Source organism: Plectrocnemia conspersa, unplaced genomic scaffold, assembly GCF_051122295.1.
Source record: "Plectrocnemia conspersa isolate PC_06_02 unplaced genomic scaffold, ASM5112229v1 ptg000012l, whole genome shotgun sequence".
In the NCBI taxonomy this organism is placed as follows: domain Eukaryota; kingdom Metazoa; phylum Arthropoda; class Insecta; order Trichoptera; family Polycentropodidae; genus Plectrocnemia; species Plectrocnemia conspersa.
The window spans coordinates 7,636,779-7,655,023 of NW_028277176.1; the positions used below are offsets into that span (position 1 = coordinate 7,636,779).

Below are 18,245 nucleotides of genomic sequence, written 5' to 3' on the forward strand. Positions count from 1 at the left end.
GAAAAATAAAATAATTTCTTTGCGGTAATAGGATTTAAATGTTATTTTAACCCCGCAATGTTTGGCTGTAATTAAAAATGTAAAACGCTATGATATACGTATATGAACTCTTTTAGAAAGTACAGATACAATGTCTATATATTTTTAAAACACCTTAAAACACCCCTTTACTTATTTTTTACCGTGAGGGCTGCGGAGTCTTACAAAAATGTTATACTCTACCCTATTTTGATTTTGACTTTTGCACGTATAGAATTATCAAGTGCGGATTCCCTAAAATTGTGAAATACTAATACACAACTTTCAAGGCTTCAAATCATGAGTGACAAATTTCTTCCTGATAATTTCATTGGATTATCACACATTTTAGACAATTATGAAATTTGTCATACGTGCGTCAGGGATAAACCAGTATTTAAAAAATGTGTAGATAAATAAATTCCACTTAATGTAATTTACCTGAACAAATCGCATTTTACGTTATTTTTTTAAAAATAAATCTGAGAGATAAATAAGCTGTGCGGTGTTCTCACTGCGAAAAAATGGTAATATTTAGTTGAAAAAATATTACAAGATATTTTGCTGATGAACATTAATTTCACATAAGAATTTTCAACTCACATTTCAAACTATAAAAAAATTAAAGAAGCATCTATATTTGATTCATTAAATTATTGTGAAAATGTTTATGTAAATAAACATTTAAGTAGTTAGAGGCATCACGCATTTTCTTAGCAATACACTCGTGCGATTTTGCACATCTTTTTATCATATTTGTAATATCTAAACGTATTTGAATAAATTCTGATAAGCAAAGGCTGATATAGCGTAATCTGTATGGTTTTATACTGATAAATTCAGTCATGGGTTAAAAGCAGATTTTAAATCAACCCATATGATCGTCTGCATGATGACATATGGTACTTGAAAGCTATAGTAATATTATAGTTGCAAATATTAAAATATATATCACCGATTCCTATATTTAGTTTTAGTCTAGTATTGTCACAACGCCTACTCGTATATGTTAATTATTTCCCCTATTGTAATGCATTGATTAGGGACTTGTCATGTTGCAACAGTAGTATTACATTAACACATTGAATACCGTGTTCACAAAATTGTTAGATTCATAATTTAGACTTTATATTAAAGACACATTAAACTGCGTAAATATGTCATTAAAATAGTTATTTTTATATCTTAAAAATAATATAGAAAAGCATATCAGAGAAACCTTTAATATGAAAAAATCAGCAAATCATTACTAGATGTAAAATATGATGTACATATATTGGTAAAAAATTATTGTTAATTTAACATTGATTATTTTTAATTTGGGTGTATGTATCGTACATGTAATGTATGTACGCAGAAAATTATAAAAAGTCGCAACGACTTTCAATTAGACCATCTTTCTGCATTGTTATGTTTAATAACTTTCTCCCAGCGTCAAAAGCGCGGCGCCTTTATTTCACAATAACGGCTTTATACGCAACCCTCGTCAACTTAATAAAATCCAATTAAAACATTCCGAGAATAGAAATTTTATCGTCCGCAACGATCAACGTTTCCGGGTCCATTATGAAAAAAATGTTTTCTTAAATTTATAAACAATAACCGAGTCCGCGAGGCAGAGCAAACTTTTCGCAAGGAAATCGACTCTTTTATTGTATATAAATTAAATGAATAATTTATTTTTATTCTTAAAAAAATTATAACTGTCCATGTTTGAAATCAAAATTTGATTTTATAATTAGCAGATGCAGTAGCAAGGCAGCCAAATGGGTATTCAAGTTCGAGTGCAAGATTAGGGTCATCAAATGCAGCTTAAGTTGCAGTTGGTAAATGGAGCGAGCGTCGTTGTTAGCAGTTAACGAATTAATAATGTCGGACGAGTGCTTGCTATTGTACCGAGAAAATGTTTCGCAATTAGGGCAGCAGCTTCTCTATACATCCGGCCACAAAAGAAATCCCGTCAGATCCGAAAAGCAGATCAACGGCGGCGTTACGTAGCATAATCTCTCAACCGTGCTGTATATAATAGATGGCGCACAATGCACGTTATCGATACATACTATTTATATAGGGGTGAAGTTTAAAGGTTTGCCTGTTAATGAAATTATCTGTTTCACCCTCGAACGAATTTGGAACAAAGAAAAATATTGAATGTCCTGCGGCGCCATAATAAGATTATATAAAATAATTTTCAGCGCAAACGCTGAATTAATATCCAAAGTTTATTCAGTTAAAAGAGCACGGTCCCAAAAGAGAGCGGCTCGCATTGAGATAAATTAAAAAAAACTGGCACCATATAATATAACATGAAACTTTTCCACGGTAACAAATAATGATTACAATAATGATAACAACGCCGTATTATTATTCGTAGACTCGAGCAAAGGGTTGGGATAAAAGTTGAACGTGTACATAAATTGCGTCAAAAGCGGGCAGTAGAACCGCAGCTAAGTAAGTCCCGGGACAAAATCCCCATTTCTTATTCATTCAGACAAACGCCCTTCGGAGACCTCAGAATATCCCGTCTGCGGCCGAAAATTTGCGGACTACTTACGACGAGGTTGCCGATGGGATTAAACGGCGGTTTCGGAACGCAGAATGAGACTTTTACGAGCGAAGAATACCTGCCACTTGGCCCTCGGCAGTCAAAACTTACTTCCATCCCCACCCCTCCCATCTCACAAACCCCACCTCTAGACCGAATTAACAACTAACGCCATTCAAGAATTCCAACTGCGATACAAGTGAGATAGTAAAAGAGTAAAGGTTTCCCCTATAGCTCTCTTTAATGCAAATATTAGATTATTAACATACCAGTATCATCCGAATCAGTTGAAAAGTCAACGGTAAGTATAATATATACTACATAATAACAATACCATAAAATAACCAAAAGTTCTCAAAAAAATCAATAATATTAGTACAAAAAGTATTATTATTATTTCAAGCAATTGTGACATTTTGTTGTACTTTATAAAATCAATGTGAAGGTTAATGACCAAACTGATGCCCACGTTTGTGAGGGATCTTATTATTGAAACTCATGTTAAAATATGTGACCAAAAATAATCATTCATCAATAAGGTTAAATTAGACAAAGCCCTCGTTACGAATAGAACTAAAGGGATCCCCCATAAATAACACGCAAGGATTCTCCGGTGCATTGAGTGAATATTTCTTTGTTACGAAACGGTTACGGTATATATCACCAGAAGACAAATTATACCGTAAGGCTACAATATTCCCGTTACATAATTCAACCTCGGAGATATCCATCAAGCAAATGTCACTTTCTAAAGGCGTATACTTATTTCGTGGTTCTAAGAAGCGAGTACAACTATTGACTAGATGATCGCTGCATGATTGTGATTGGTCAGCAAGCTTTACAGCCTGAATACTATAGTCTGGACTCCAATGAGGAGAAGGCAGTCACTAGGCAGACACTCGAAGAGACTGGCAGATTCAAAACGCCTAGCAGACGCATGTCCGCCCGCGGACATCATACTGTCATGGGTGCTTACATCATGAGAGGAACTCCACCAAACGAGCATCGTAGCAGAGATACTGCTGCTGCCACGCCACTTACAAGACATCATCCATCCGCCAGCATCTCCACTACTGATTGGAGAAAAAATCTCGCCCATCATAATCTATCGCAATATGTAATATAATATAATAAAATTCTCACTAATTTCCACCTGCGTCTTACTGGCTGCGAAGTCAAACCCCTTAGGGTTACCAAACCTTAAAAATATATAGATTTTACATCAATATAAATTAAGCTATTTTATAATTTCTACATAACACATACATATGTATGTATGCATAAATTTAGTATGGACCAAACAAACAGGATATACCATTAATTAAATTATTTTTAAGCTTCAGTGATATCGCAAAAATATCTCGTTCCGACGAAAAACTAATCTAAAATAATTGAACTAATCACATTGATAATTAAATACATTAAATTAAAAAATAAAACAATATATCGATGGCAAAAATTATAAAAAATAGACCTTATATATTCGCATTAAATAAATAAATAAAAAATACGCGAACTTAAGAAACTAAATTCAGCTAACGATTTATTATGGAAAATAACAAAATCGTTAAAAATTAACACAACACAAAATTATACTTATTCGCAAACGCGTAAAAAAGTAGCACGTGTGATTCGTAAAATTTACCTTTCGACCTCCGATGTTGGGATCATGATCATGGGCGAATTCTCGATCTTATTTCAGCCGCCGCAGATTTTATAGCTGCGTCGTCTTCGACTTGATCGTGTGACTTGTTATTTTTCAATTGTTTTTTTCGTTGGTTACTAAGGGAACAATGCAATAACTTTTAAAATATGTGTTTGTGTGAGTTTTCGAGTGAAATTGGATTCAAGGTAAGTAAGTATTTGAAAATGTTTTTGCGTCATCTCTTTTATTTATTGCTATTTTTTTATATTTACATTTCTATCGTTTCTCTATTAATTTTAATAATTAGATTACAGTTTTAGTTGTAATACAATTTATGAAGCGGTTTTCATTGAAAGCACGGGCATTAAAATCTTTGATTTCGTTTTTATGTTATATTTTTCTTTGCGAAATTCTGCGCTTTGTCTGCTATGAAATCTGCAGCGGGCAAAACAATTATAATAATTACTAAGTAGTTAGTTTCTGATAGATAAGAGTATTCATAATCTCGCGCTTACGTTCGTATTTTCGAGCATAGCTCATAATCTCGTGCTTAGAACTCGTAATTTTCTGGTATCGATCGCAATGAAGTGTAAGCTAAAGAAGGTAGCCTTAATACTGTATATATGTGTACATAAAAACGACCAATAGATAAGAAGAGTCGACCTTCTTTATTATGATATTACTAAGATAAAACAAACAATATACTATCACAAAATTTCATTATAATGCACAAGCAAAATAAACATTATTGTGGTACTAATAATGTTTGAATATTTTCATGAAGAGTGAGAATTGTAAAGTTTTGAGAAACACCGCTTTTAAGAATACAATGAAATACATGTTTAATTATTAAATAAATTATAAAATTTTGAGCTGGACTTAGATATATAAATAGTAATGCATTGTGTAAACTATATTTGGTTTGAGAACCCTAGGGGGTTCGCAGCCAGTGAGATGCTTAGTGGAATCTTGTTAGAGTTTTATTATATTATGTTACAATTGCGACATATGACAAATGGCGAGGTGTTTTCTCCGAGCGGTGGTGGAGAAGCTGGCGCAGGGATGATTTCCGTGGGAGGTTCTCAGAGGTCTAATAGGTAGCGTGACAGCGAGTGTGCAGCGGAAGTTGCTCAGTTGGAGGAGTTCTTCTCGGGATGTGAGCGCCCATGACAGTATATTGTTGCAGGCGTTTTCGAAGTGGATTGCTCTGAATTCCGGACGTCAAACTGGACTAGTGGATGAGAAGAGAGAAACGTCGGTTTCTAGGATCGGGTGCTTTGAACTCTAATGTGGATGTTCAAGTATGTGTCAGACGAAGTGTCGAAGGGGATATATATAATTCCTAGTTATCAGGGTACCTGTATTTATATTTGTGGCTTCTCCATGGTGGATTTTGTGGTCCGCCCTTATTCGACGGGACGTCCAATATAAAAGGGTGGCGAATTTATTTGAAATAAATTGCATTCGGCCGATAAGGTAGATTGGAAACGTGCGGTTATTTTATTTTATTTTGATTAAATCTTTCGTAGTAACCGGACAGACAACGGGAGAATCTGTATCAACTGAGTAAATCAATCAGACAAGTATTAACCAACAGATTAAAAGTCTGAGAGTCGGTGATATCTATATTATTAATTATAAATTATCATGTGCTATGCAATTTATAATAAATAGATGTCACTGCAGCTGGGACAGATTTTATTTTAAATAATAGCGCATTTTTTATAAATAAAAATTAGAATGCTGCTGCCAGGGCACGAGCCCGCAACCTAGTCTGAGACATTACGAACTACGCTATTCTATTCTCAAGGCAAAAAATATTCAATTATAAATGATTTATAGCGCATATTTTAAGCCATTAGGTGGTCTCCCACGGTGTTGCATTTTAAACAAAAAATAAAACAATATTTTGACGGTTATAACAATTTGTCGAACTAGTCATTTTGTATGGTTATGATGTGCGTTAATCTTTTCAATTGTAAATAGGCATGTTTCAGTTGATGCATCTGACAGCAGCATGTATGTAGTTGATAAAGAACAAAAAGAGCGGAGGACTCAGATTGAATCCCTGTGGTACTCTAGGATGAGTGTAATACTCATCGGAGCGACGATTGCCATAGCTTATATACTGACATATCAAAAAAAAAACTAACCAGACCGTTCGAAAAACCGAACTTGTTTAATGTTAAAAGAAGTAGCTTATTGTCAAATGCTTTTTGAAAGTCGATATAGACAGTTCGACCTAGATTTAAAAATCGAATTATTGTCTACTATTTATCTATTAGGGTTACATATACTCTTTGTAACTGAAACGTGTAAATGATGCGAAAATTCTTGAACCGGCTATTACCGTTTATGGCGCTAGATACATAATAAATACATAATTTCAAAATAAATAGGTGGTTGGTATATTTTTGTGAAAAACAACCGTGTTTATAAACTTGTTTCTCATTAACAAAGGTTCATATAATGTGGAGGTGTATTAAATTAAACTTTAATAATTTAATTAAAAAGTTATTCCCTTTGTATGATTTTAAATATAGAAACCAACACGATTTTATTACAGCTAACCTCAATCCTGGAAAAGTAATTTTATATTTTATATTTTTGCAACTCATGTCACGCTCCTCTCTAGTCCTAATCGCGTAAGAAAAACAGAATAAGGTGTTAAAAATATAATAAACCGAACGTTGCAAAATACGAGAGGCAAATTGGTCCAAGAATGGAGAGCGAGTTTCTGAGTCGAGACGTCCTTAGGTGTGCAGTTTACGAGCGCGCAGAAAAAATAACAATTTGCATAAATTTCGCCAAAAAAAATATCCACGATTCGGTACAGGAAGGAGAAAATGCTGCAAGCGCCGAGTCATCATTGCGCGATCCCTTCGTAAAGATATAAACCCAAAATAAGAGGGGAGACGAGCTAAAGAAAGAATGGAGCACTTATATTATATGCTATTATTATATCGTACCATATACACAAGAACTTCCGTAGTATATATTATTGGATTTTATTATTTTTTGATTAGAGCGGCGCGCGAGAGGAAAATAGTGCGATAAAAGTATAAAATATTTCAAATTAGCTTTCCTCTGTATTAAACTTTCGCTAAAGGAATGGAAGAAAAACCGATTCAAAGAAAAAGCTCCGGCGAGCGGGCAGTAATAAGAATGAATAAAAAATTGTGTTTCTACATAGCTGCTTATATTATAATATATATAAAAAAAAACGTGTAATGAAAATCGTTTTATGCAAGTTAAGTCCGCAAGTTTTAAATTTCAGAACCATCTTTATAAACTATATTATTAATTTCGTTCCATTAGATATTAAAATTATTAGTTATTTGGACTTTTTGTTAATTAATATTTTGCGTTCAACCTAAATTGTATATTAAATGAATTAAAAAAAATAATACCAGAAAAAGCTTAGTCAACGAATTCGACGAAGACTAGCGTTTTTCTTTGGAATTATATATGTATGTTCAAAAGTGTAAATCAACAAGTCAGTAATTCTGCACGACTTAAAGCACAACATTCAAGATACTTTGAGTTGAATCATGAAACATGCAATACAAAGAGCACAAATTAATTATTACCCAAAATATAACTTATTGAATTGAACTTTTATATGTAGTTTACAGCTTATTTATTTTTACATTGGTTTTAAGTTATATTAAATATATGGGGTGATAAATTATAAAACACCAGTACAAACACATGATCAATAATAAATGTTTTAGAATTTATTTTAGTATCTTAATTAGAAACACTTTATATGTATGTATATATCTGAGTTATATATTGTAATTGGTAGCTTAATATTTATCAAATAAAATATTAAACGTTACAAGATTTTCAATTGACGCCTCGAGGGCAGTGTTTTCGAGCAATTATATTTTTCTTTTACACAAAGCCAATGAACATTAACTCACACACCTATAAAAAAAAATAAAGCTCAAACAAAGGATCCTGCAAAAACAAACGGTAATACAATTTACAATGATAACAATCAGTTTTGCAAATTTTCGACGTTTCAAGTGAGGCTTGGTTTTATGGCGTCTCTGTATTACGACAATTTGCGCGAAAATATACGAAATGAGGATAAAAACGAATATAACGCAGCGAGGAAATTCTTAAAAAAAGTAAAATAAACGATTATGAATTTTCCCCTTCGACGTTCATACGTAATAACAGTAAAGGAAAGAAAGAAGCAACAAATAAAACATCGCCTAAACTGTTGTTTTCGTTTTAAGCACAGAGCGTATTGTTGTTAATTAAAACTGCCGGAAAAAAGTAATTTAAATTTCATATTATATAAAAATAGAATCTACGATAAAAACCCAATTAAATATTGAGAATTTATTACACATATTTTAATAAGATTACGCAAAATCATTAAGGGAAATATAAGAGCGGTCCCTGTTGGTTTTGACCTTACCGGTCATTAGACTAAAGAAAAATGCAAAATATCCTGTAATAATAGCGAGCGAGGGAGAGGAGCTATATTTTATGTGTATAAAAGGGGGCTTAGTAAATTGCGGTTCAATATAAGCAGATTTGCCTAGACCCTAGAATAATTCTATGGCTGACCGTTTATTTTTTTTTACATTTAAATTATATGGTAAAAACAGGTTGACGCGTAAAAAACATCTAAGGTATTCTTATCTGGGAAGGAAGGGAATATTAAAAAAAATAGTGAGCACTCTATCCACGGAGCTTTTCCATGGCGAGGAAGGAAAATATCTCAAAGCGTTCCCCATTATGATAAGGATAACGGGATCATGGAAGAGTTTGATGGGCGGCCTCCGAGGGCCCCGCGACCTTTTTGTACAAACAAGAAGGCTAACGATCGCAAGGATAACGGCGTTTTGATGGGAAATCCCCGTCGGTAATCTTTCTCTCTCTCTCTCTACCCTGAAAGGCAAGGGTGGGTTAGAGGCCACAATAAAAATTCGAACGTTAAACACAAAAAAAGTACACGGCGAAAATAAGCACTGATTCGAGCCGGCGGAGCGGGTAATGTGCGAATCAAGAATCAATCGAATGTGTAGTTCAAGTTAAAGCACCGACATTGGAGTATGTATTTCAAGAAAGTAGAGTAATAGTAATGTATTTAAAATTGAAAATAACTATTCAAAGACATGATCTATAAACATATTAGCGATTAGTGCGGAAAACATAAAATTGGTAAAGACACACATATACATTACAATAATTAAGTAATGGCTCCCGTTTGCTAGGGGTGAAGTAAACTAATTTAACATTTTTCTAGTGATACTTTTAATACAGTGAGCTCTTGAATTGATTTAAATCAATAACATAGTCAGCTTGTTGATACACAATATCTATATCTGTATCCATACTCAGATGTAGCAGATATCTTGTCAATATAAAAGTTAATATTAATAAGTAAGGATCTATTTATGATTCAAAGATAGGTACATACTTGTAAGAAGTATTACTTACAAATAAAATTTAGTAACATAATGATTGACCGAAAGGCGAAATGAAAAAGCGTTCAAGTTTTGTTTTTGAATAATATAATTTTTATGATAGAAATATCACAGAACTTGAAGATAGTGTAAAGAGTCTTATTGTTAATATAACCAAGCAGTTAGATTTAAATTAAAATAATAAAATGAGCAACGAAACTTAATGGAGCTTGACGAACAAAAAAAACAAGGGCAATGTGACACTGGAAGAATTTGTTACTAAACAATTTGAAGAAAGCTTTTAAAATAATTTTATACGTATATGTACATATAAAATATCTGTCGGATAGTATTGATTTGTTTTCATCCAAGTACTCGCAGTTTGTGGATGCATTGTGGTCTTGCCACTAAAATAAATATTTTTATATGTTTTATTTTTTATGTGCGGGGTGTGTATTGTCAATCAATAAATATATATATACAATTTATCACACATATTTGTATTAAAAAATGTACATTAAATGTTTTGTAAAATTAAAAAAAAAAAAAAAGCGCAGATATCTAAAGAAGGAGCTCAAGCTGGACGGTTCGTATAAGCTTTACATGAGCCGCAACGGTCAAGAATAAGGGATGCAATCACGAATCTCTAGTGGTCAAATCGTTGAGCATCAACGGATTGTCGACACCACCCTTCAGCAATAACACAAAGTGCTTAATTTAATACATACTACGTTGGGAATAAAGTAAATTATATATAAACGCACCTTGAAATAAAGCACGCCAATAAAAATACAGATACGATTTTTACTCCTTCTTGTTGATATATGTAGTATGTATAAGAAATGTATATTCTAACTACAATATAAGCAGTACTTCACTTCGCTGGGATTCCAGAGAACGTTTCAAACTATTAAATATACAGAAATAAATATTGAAAGTGCTCCGCATAACAAAGTCAAGCTTTATCGTAAATTTTGACAATATAGAAAAATAACTTTCGGTATCAACTTCCACAAAAGTCAAGATCTTTCTGTATATAACGCACCTTTTCATAAGAACCTCGTTATTAATATGTATTATACATTCTGATAAAATGGTTATAAGTAAAGTAAAGAGTCGTTGCTCGCTAAATTAAGTAGTGCTACACTCGAAAAATTAAATTCAACCGCATAAAAACAAGCGGACGTCTCTGCACGTACCATTTGAACCCTTTCAAAGGCGGCCTTTTTGCGGAACACGGAAGTTTTAAGGGCCAATTACAGTAGTATTCCAGACTACTTTGCCGCGATAAAGGTAGACGTTTTAGCTCTAAAAGTAAAAGGCACTTACCCGGCGAAAGTTGAAGATGGCACGTTGTAGATGCATACGATTATCACGATGGCGACGAAGCCGATGAAGAACACAACCGACTTTTGCATGTTGACTTTCTTCAGCAGCCACGGACAACAGCATAGGTAAAAGGTCGACTGGTATGCCCTTATCATACCGGCTTCTACGTCCCTCTTTCTCGAGCCCCCGCTGAGCAGGGGCTTCGATTGAGAGACGCCTCCGTACATTGAATCCGACGACATGATTAGTAAAAAAATAATATGTCTATTATAATTTATATTTGTACACGATTTGGGGTATGTTTATTTATAGTCTTTTAGGCCGAAATATACTAAGTTTCGCACTTATTGATTATTTTTTACACACGATAAATTTAATTAGTCTTAGTTCGATCTCATTATCTGCACTTGCTTCTCGCTCGGTTTGTTTTGGAACATTGCTCAGTGCGGCTCCGCCATTTGCCGTGCTTCCACATGCCGCGGTGGTGCGCGCAAGAAGGCGTCGAGTGCAATATGGCGGCTGTGGCCATGTTGGCGTCTTGTAGTGCTGGCCGTCACTACAGCGCACCAGCTTGCACTGACCGCTTGGCCGACGACATCATCACAGAAGACGGATGACCGCGTCGATATCTTCATAACGACCTTTATCGGACGAATCGGATTCACATTAGCATCCTACATTCTACTGAGTGGCAGGTGATGAAACGGCAGTCTTCGACGTTTACATAATGCAAATGTAAAGTAGAAATTATCTGAAACAACAGAAAAACGAATATTAAATTTATATTTTTTACAACAAACTCACTTAAAGTTTTTAGACGTGCTACACCTTAGCAAAAAGTTCGTGAAATAAAAATTTTTCAAGCTCTGAAAGTATATGATTTCTTTGGCTATTAACCCTTCGTCAATCTTCAATAAGAACATATAGAAGTTAGGTAAACACTGGAAAACAAAGGCCAATAATGGATTTCAGTGCTTAATTATATCGACGAAGGAATGGGAGTTGCTTTTCATCAATGGCAATTAATAACTTACCCGAAATGAAATAGTAATCATTACTGTTGATTGTTTTTCTTTCAATAAAAATCAACAAAATTCTTGAGCATGCTAAAAATTTGGGCTATAAATTTGCTTGTCGATGGAACAGCTATGATATTCTTCGTGGTTTGAATATCATCTCTTGATTCTCTTTTGACTATGGTTGGTAATAAAGAATCTCACAAACGCTGCAAAAAAATAATTCCATTAAAGGTTTATTATGAAGTCAGCACTATACTACGCATTTAATTATCTGCAGTAACTAAAGTTTGCAATACCGATAATACCGGTCGTGAAGCATAAATCGACCTTCGATACCGGTAGTACCAGCGTACATTTTCATTGATGAAAACGATATCTCTATGGCTTAGTACTACGAATATGACGATGCCTATATTACTTGAAAGCAAAAGTGCAGAATAAAAATAATAATCTTATTGTATGTAGGGATTATAATACCGGTAGTACTTATACCGGTATTGGGTCAATAATCTACTTTCGGTACAACCGGTATTACAAAATAAAATACCGGTAGTACCTAAAAAATATTTTTTTTTCCTTAAATACGTAAATCTTATTTTCTGAAAAAGATATCTTAATGGCTTGAAACTACAAAACAGACGATTCACAAACAACTCTCTCCTTATCCCCGATATAAACGTGAATTAGGATCCAGAGTAAAATACAGTTATTGCCTGGACCGTTTTATGAATACACCGTTACCACTTAAGGCTTGCGAAAAACAAAGCCACTACTCATTAAGTAGAAAACATTTTATAAATTCAGACAAATTTTACTTTATTTTTCGTTGAAGCTTTGACGTTGAGTAAGGTTAAATTTGTGTACTGTTTATAAATAACTGCCTTTTAATAAAAGTATGTAATTATAACAATACTGGCTCTTGAATTAATCACAGGTATATTTACGTTATTTTCGAATCATAAAATAAATAAAATGTATTGATGTGTAGAATATCTGATTTTATCTAGACTCTTTTGTGAAAAAGAGATCAGAAAATACATACATCGTCTATTGTGTCAAATAGAAGAATATAGAGTGGTTTCATATGATATAAACATATAATGCCAGTTACTAAATATAAACAGCAATTTACTATAGTGTGATATTAATTAATACATCTCTTCATTTTCGCATTTTCTACCAAATAAAACTTTTACACTGCGTCATTAATTTATTAGAAGGCTCGACGATTTGAAGAAATACCATTATTTAATATTCAGCTTACAATGGATGCTCAAAATAAGCCCATTATACAGACGCTCGCGTAAACACAAGAACGCCATCAATGAAATGCCAAATGCAGGCGCGCCGCCAAAATTGATATCGTGCCTATTCATTAATGGTCCGAAAAGAAAAAGAAAAGGTCTGTAGATAGCTGACTTGACCGAAGAGGAGGAGCAAACAATAAAAAAAGTTCGAACCACAACCAACCGAGGATGATTTATCAGCGCAAGCATCATTACCAGTCGCATAAAGATAATAGTGAATTGCCCCCGCCGCTACTTCGCTCTGAACCAATAAATCCCAAAGACCGCTCTTCGATGTTTTCCCCCGAAGCACGTATCGGGAAAACAAGCCAGTTTAGAAAAGTACACATACACACGGAAAGTTTTCCGCGTTTCGTCGACTTTTCCTAGACAACGGCGTCCATAAAGAGAGCGGGAGATCAAATGGCCGTAGGGAGAAAGCTTTAAGTGTATAGGTAGGTATTGTAGAAATGATTGACAATCAACTTTAGCTTTAAGTGTTATTATGCATCAGATCAATACATGTGCATTTTTATTTGTCTTTAAAAAACGACGAATTGAATTTAAAATTAAGAACAGATTATATATATATGTATATGTACATATAGTATATAAATATATATATAAAAAAAAACATTTTACCTAACCTTACTGACCATTATATATGATATATGTTTTTAAAGTTAGATATTTGGGTGTGTAAGTTTTTTACTGGAAAAATAACTATTAAATAGATTTCGCAACTCAGACTTATTATGATTAAAAAAACTCCTTCTGGCACTGGCAATAATAATAGTGTTAAACATAAAACTCATAAATCTACTAAAAAGTTTGAATACCTTGTGGTATATACCAGGAATGGCTAACTTGTTTAGTATAATTATAAAGAAATGTAGAAGCAGATATCAGGTGGTGGAGTTGAGTGTCGAGTTGAATTATTGCCGGCTGTGATTTGTCTCGTTCTATGACTCCTTGACGTTATAGAAATAAAATCGCATAAATGTAAAATGCATACGCCTTAAAAATAAAACTGCCCAGATGACCACTCCCGCGATCGTTAACCAAGTCATTAACAAAGAGACAGAAAAACATTTTATTATGTGTAGGGTAGTTTTTCTGGTACTCATTTTTTTTTTTTTTTTTTTTTTATAAATGTTTATTTCAAAAATAATTTAGTTTTATACAAGTTATAAATTACATGTTTCTGGCTTTTAGCCATTATCATGTTTACAAGCGAAATTACAATAGTTTAAATAAAAATAGAGGCAACAATATGCAATATTTAATAAGTAAAATTTAAGGAGAAAATACTAAAACCTTTATACAATAAGAAAAAGAAAATAAAATAAATAAAATATAAGATACATAATTAAAAATAACACTTACGAACTGGGGCTATTGAAGTCGTGGTTACAGATTTGCTATCAAAGCATTATGTGCTTAGGCATTTTGTGTTTATACTTGAAATTTAGTGTGACTTTGTCATAGTTACCAATTTTTGCAATTAATTTATTATTATGTTCACGCGAGATATTTTTGTAATAATTTATCGTATTAGTAATAATGTGATTTTTAATTGTAGGTATAGAATATCGAGTGTGGAGTTTCTTTAAATTAGTATAATATGGGGTGTTATAAATTATTTTTACAGCTTTATTTTGAATTACTTGTAACTTATTAAAATTATTTTTACACGTATTACTCCACACTGGGCAAGCGTATGTTAATATCGGTCGTATTAATTGTTTATATAATAAAATTTTGTTTTTAATCGTCAACGCGCTTTTTCTGTTAAAAATGGGTCTCAGAGCTGAAATGGCGGCAAGCCCTTTAGACCGTACTTCTTTTATATGCTTTGTATATTTTAATTTAGAATCTAAGTGAAGACCCAGATACCTAACACTCGTTTTCCATTCAATGTTTTTGCCCTGCTCGGTTTTTAAAGGCGGAGGCAACGGTTGCCGGCGCATCGTAAAAATGATTGCCTCAGTTTTATCATCGTTTATTTTTATTTTCCACTTTTTTAAATGTTTATTTAAGTTATGCAAAGATTTTTGTAGTTTTGTTGCTATTGGTTTAAGACCATATGAACTAGTTAAAACGGCCGTATCGTCCGCGTAAATAGAGAGACTGGTGTTTTTTAAAATTGGAATATCGTTTGTATATATTATATAAAGATACGGCCCAAGTATGCTCCCCTGAGGAACCCCGGCTGGTATTTTACGCGGTGTCGAATTATCGTTATTTAAGGAGACGACATAGCTTCGATTTTGGAGGTATGATCGGATAATTTGTATCAGATAGTGTGGGGTTTTGTACTTATCTAGTTTGTATACTAGCCCTTCATGCCACACAGTATCAAATGCCTTCTCTACGTCTAACATTAAAAATCCTGTGCTTTTTTTCCTATTAAAATTCGCAGAAATGTGCTCCGTGAGTCTATTAAGTTGATGCGTTGTTGAGTGTCCTTCGCGGAAGCCAAATTGTTCGTCAATGATTTTACTATTTAGACACTCTTTTAAACGTGATAAGATAATCTTTTCAAATAATTTACTTAGGGACGGTAGTAAGCTAATCGGTCGGTAATTTAATGGGATGCTATCAGCTTTACCGGGTTTTTTTATCGGAATTATTTTTGCAACTTTCCAAATACCTGGAAAATACCCAATAGATAAGCAAAAGTTAAATATGTTAGTTAGGAAATGAAAGCATTTAAATGGAAAGTTTTTTATTAAGATGTTATCTAATCGGTCAATTCCCGGAGCTTTATTATTTTTAAGTGATTTTGCAATGTTATAAATTTCGAACGGGGTAATTTCGTTAATAGTTTTCTTATCTATTCTAGTTTTATCAAGTCTTTGAATTGAACGATCAACTTTACTCTGGGTTTTTAGATGCGTATAATTTTGCGTTAGCACATAGGATGTAGAGAATGCATTAGCTAATACCTCAGTTTTTTGTATGTTCGAGGTTACTATGTCGTCTCCATTTTTTAACGGCGGAATGTCTGAATATTTATTTTTAATTGATTTAGCGATTTTCCATAATGAGTTATCTGCTGGATTTAGTTTTTTCAGTTTACGCGACCATGAATCATTTTTAATTATTTGGATTTTTACGCGGATATCACTGGTTAATTTATTTAATAAAGTTTTAAGCTGGGGTGATCTATTTTTTTGCCATTGCTTTTTAATTCTGTTTTTGATTTTTATATATTCGATAATTTCTGGAGTTAATTTTACTTTATTTGGTATATTTTTACGCGTCGGTATAAATGATAATTTACCCTGCTCGATTAAATTTGTAAAAAAATTAATATCATCGTCAATTTGCCTGGTGTTTTGTAAAGTGTATATCTGCGGAGCGCCGTGTAGACGACATTCAATGAAACTTCTAAAACCTTTCCAGTCAGCTCTTCCGTAGTCAAAAAATATTTCAGGGATGACCTCAACATCGCCTTCCAGAGCAAAAAACACAGGAAGATGATCCGAAGATAGAGCTTGGATGCAGTGCATCCCCGAAATTGGCATAAAACCTTTGACTAATGCGAAGTCAAGAGTTGATGGAGACATGTTATTAAAAGGATAGTGTGTGTGTGAATTTGGAAAGTGAATATCCGTGTCAGTATCGTGCAAGTAGTTAAAGAGCATGGTACCGGATCGATTGGTACTAGAACAATTCCAGTGCGAGTGCCTGGCGTTGAAATCTCCGCTTAATATAACAGAGCTTCCAAGTCCAAGCACAGCATCTAGATCACTCTGCAACAATTCGTCTCCGGGTGAGTTGTATGCGGCAGCAATTGTGATGATTTTATTATTATTATTAATTTGGATCGCGACAGATTCTAAGTTAATTACGTCGGGATTTATACGCGCGTGTTTTATAGATTTTTTAATAAAAATCGCAACCCCGCCAAATTCTGGTACTCATGGGTGATTAACGTCTCAGGACGGATGTGATAATAAATTGTCCGTGAAATATTTTATTGATTTCTAAATTATAATCTAAAGCAACGAGATCAAATCTTACAGTAGACACAAATTTGTAGTAATAAAAACACGTTTTTACGAAAATATTCTGCAATCACTACATCTATTGATTATTTCGCACTCAATACTCAGTGAATTATGTTACTCCGTTATAACGAATTTGGACTATCAACTCATTAGAACAGCGGTTACCAACCTGTGGTACGCGTACCACCGGAAGTACGCGAGTGGATAGTTGGTGGTACGCGAAAAATAATCAGTAATAGCGGACATATAAAGTAAAAAAAAATCAGTCATAAAAAAATCATTTAAACTATTGTATTTTTCCTAAATGTAATTTTTCAGAAAAGCTCGATGACGATTTTAAATGTTAATGATAAAATTGAAAGTATGATCAAGAAATTAGATTTTTGGAAACAGTGTATCGAAAACAATCAATCGGAATTATTCGAAATTCTACATACTTTTTTGGTTGAAAATAAGGTTAGGTTGTCTCAAGATTTACGAGATTATATAATAGTTTTTAATTTTTTTTTAACAGGATTAAAATCGTCTTTCATGGAGTATTTTCCAAAACCCGAAAACAAAGATAATAATTGGATTTTAAGCACCTTCTATGCAGAAAATTTAGAAAAAGCTTCATCGTTATCAATAAAAAATAAAGAAAATTGAATAGACTTATCAAGTGACAAAACTATACAAGTAAAATTCGAAGGAAACAATCTAATTAATTTTTGGTTAAACATCGATAAAGAATATGAAGAACTTTCTGAAAAAGCTCTCAAATTCTTATTACCGTTCTCTAGTACGGAATTAGTAGAAAGACCTTTTTTCATGTTTTTTTAAAAAATAAGTATCGAAACAAATTGGACGCAGGTGTAGATTTAAGGGTATATCTGACATCTTTTGAACCAAATTTCAAAAAATTATGTTCTTCGAAACAAGCACAAGGATTTCATTAAATTTATTTTGCTTATATTATTGTGCT

General features: G+C 33.1%; 1 protein-coding gene and 1 long non-coding RNA gene across 8 annotated transcripts in view; one reads left to right on the plus strand and one right to left on the minus strand.

Annotated features, from left to right (window-relative positions):
- Positions 1-18,245, minus strand: part of sfl (N-deacetylase and N-sulfotransferase sfl) — a 313,934-nt gene that overhangs the window by 62,176 nt on the left and 233,513 nt on the right. For 6 of the 7 annotated variants that reach the window (XM_088199104.1, XM_088199102.1, XM_088199103.1 and 3 more), the window contains one exon: positions 10,964-11,714. In XM_088199104.1, the coding sequence (XP_088055230.1) occupies positions 10,964-11,205 (242 nt within the window). In that variant the 5' untranslated portion in view covers positions 11,206-11,714. Of the gene's footprint in view, positions 1-10,963; positions 11,905-11,997; positions 12,189-18,245 lie in introns of those variants that run through there. The other variant, XM_088199105.1, reaches the window with a different exon arrangement.
- The window catches only part of LOC148228087 (uncharacterized), a 136,713-nt gene that overhangs the window by 7,528 nt on the left and 110,940 nt on the right, over positions 1-18,245 (plus strand). The window lies entirely within an intron of this gene.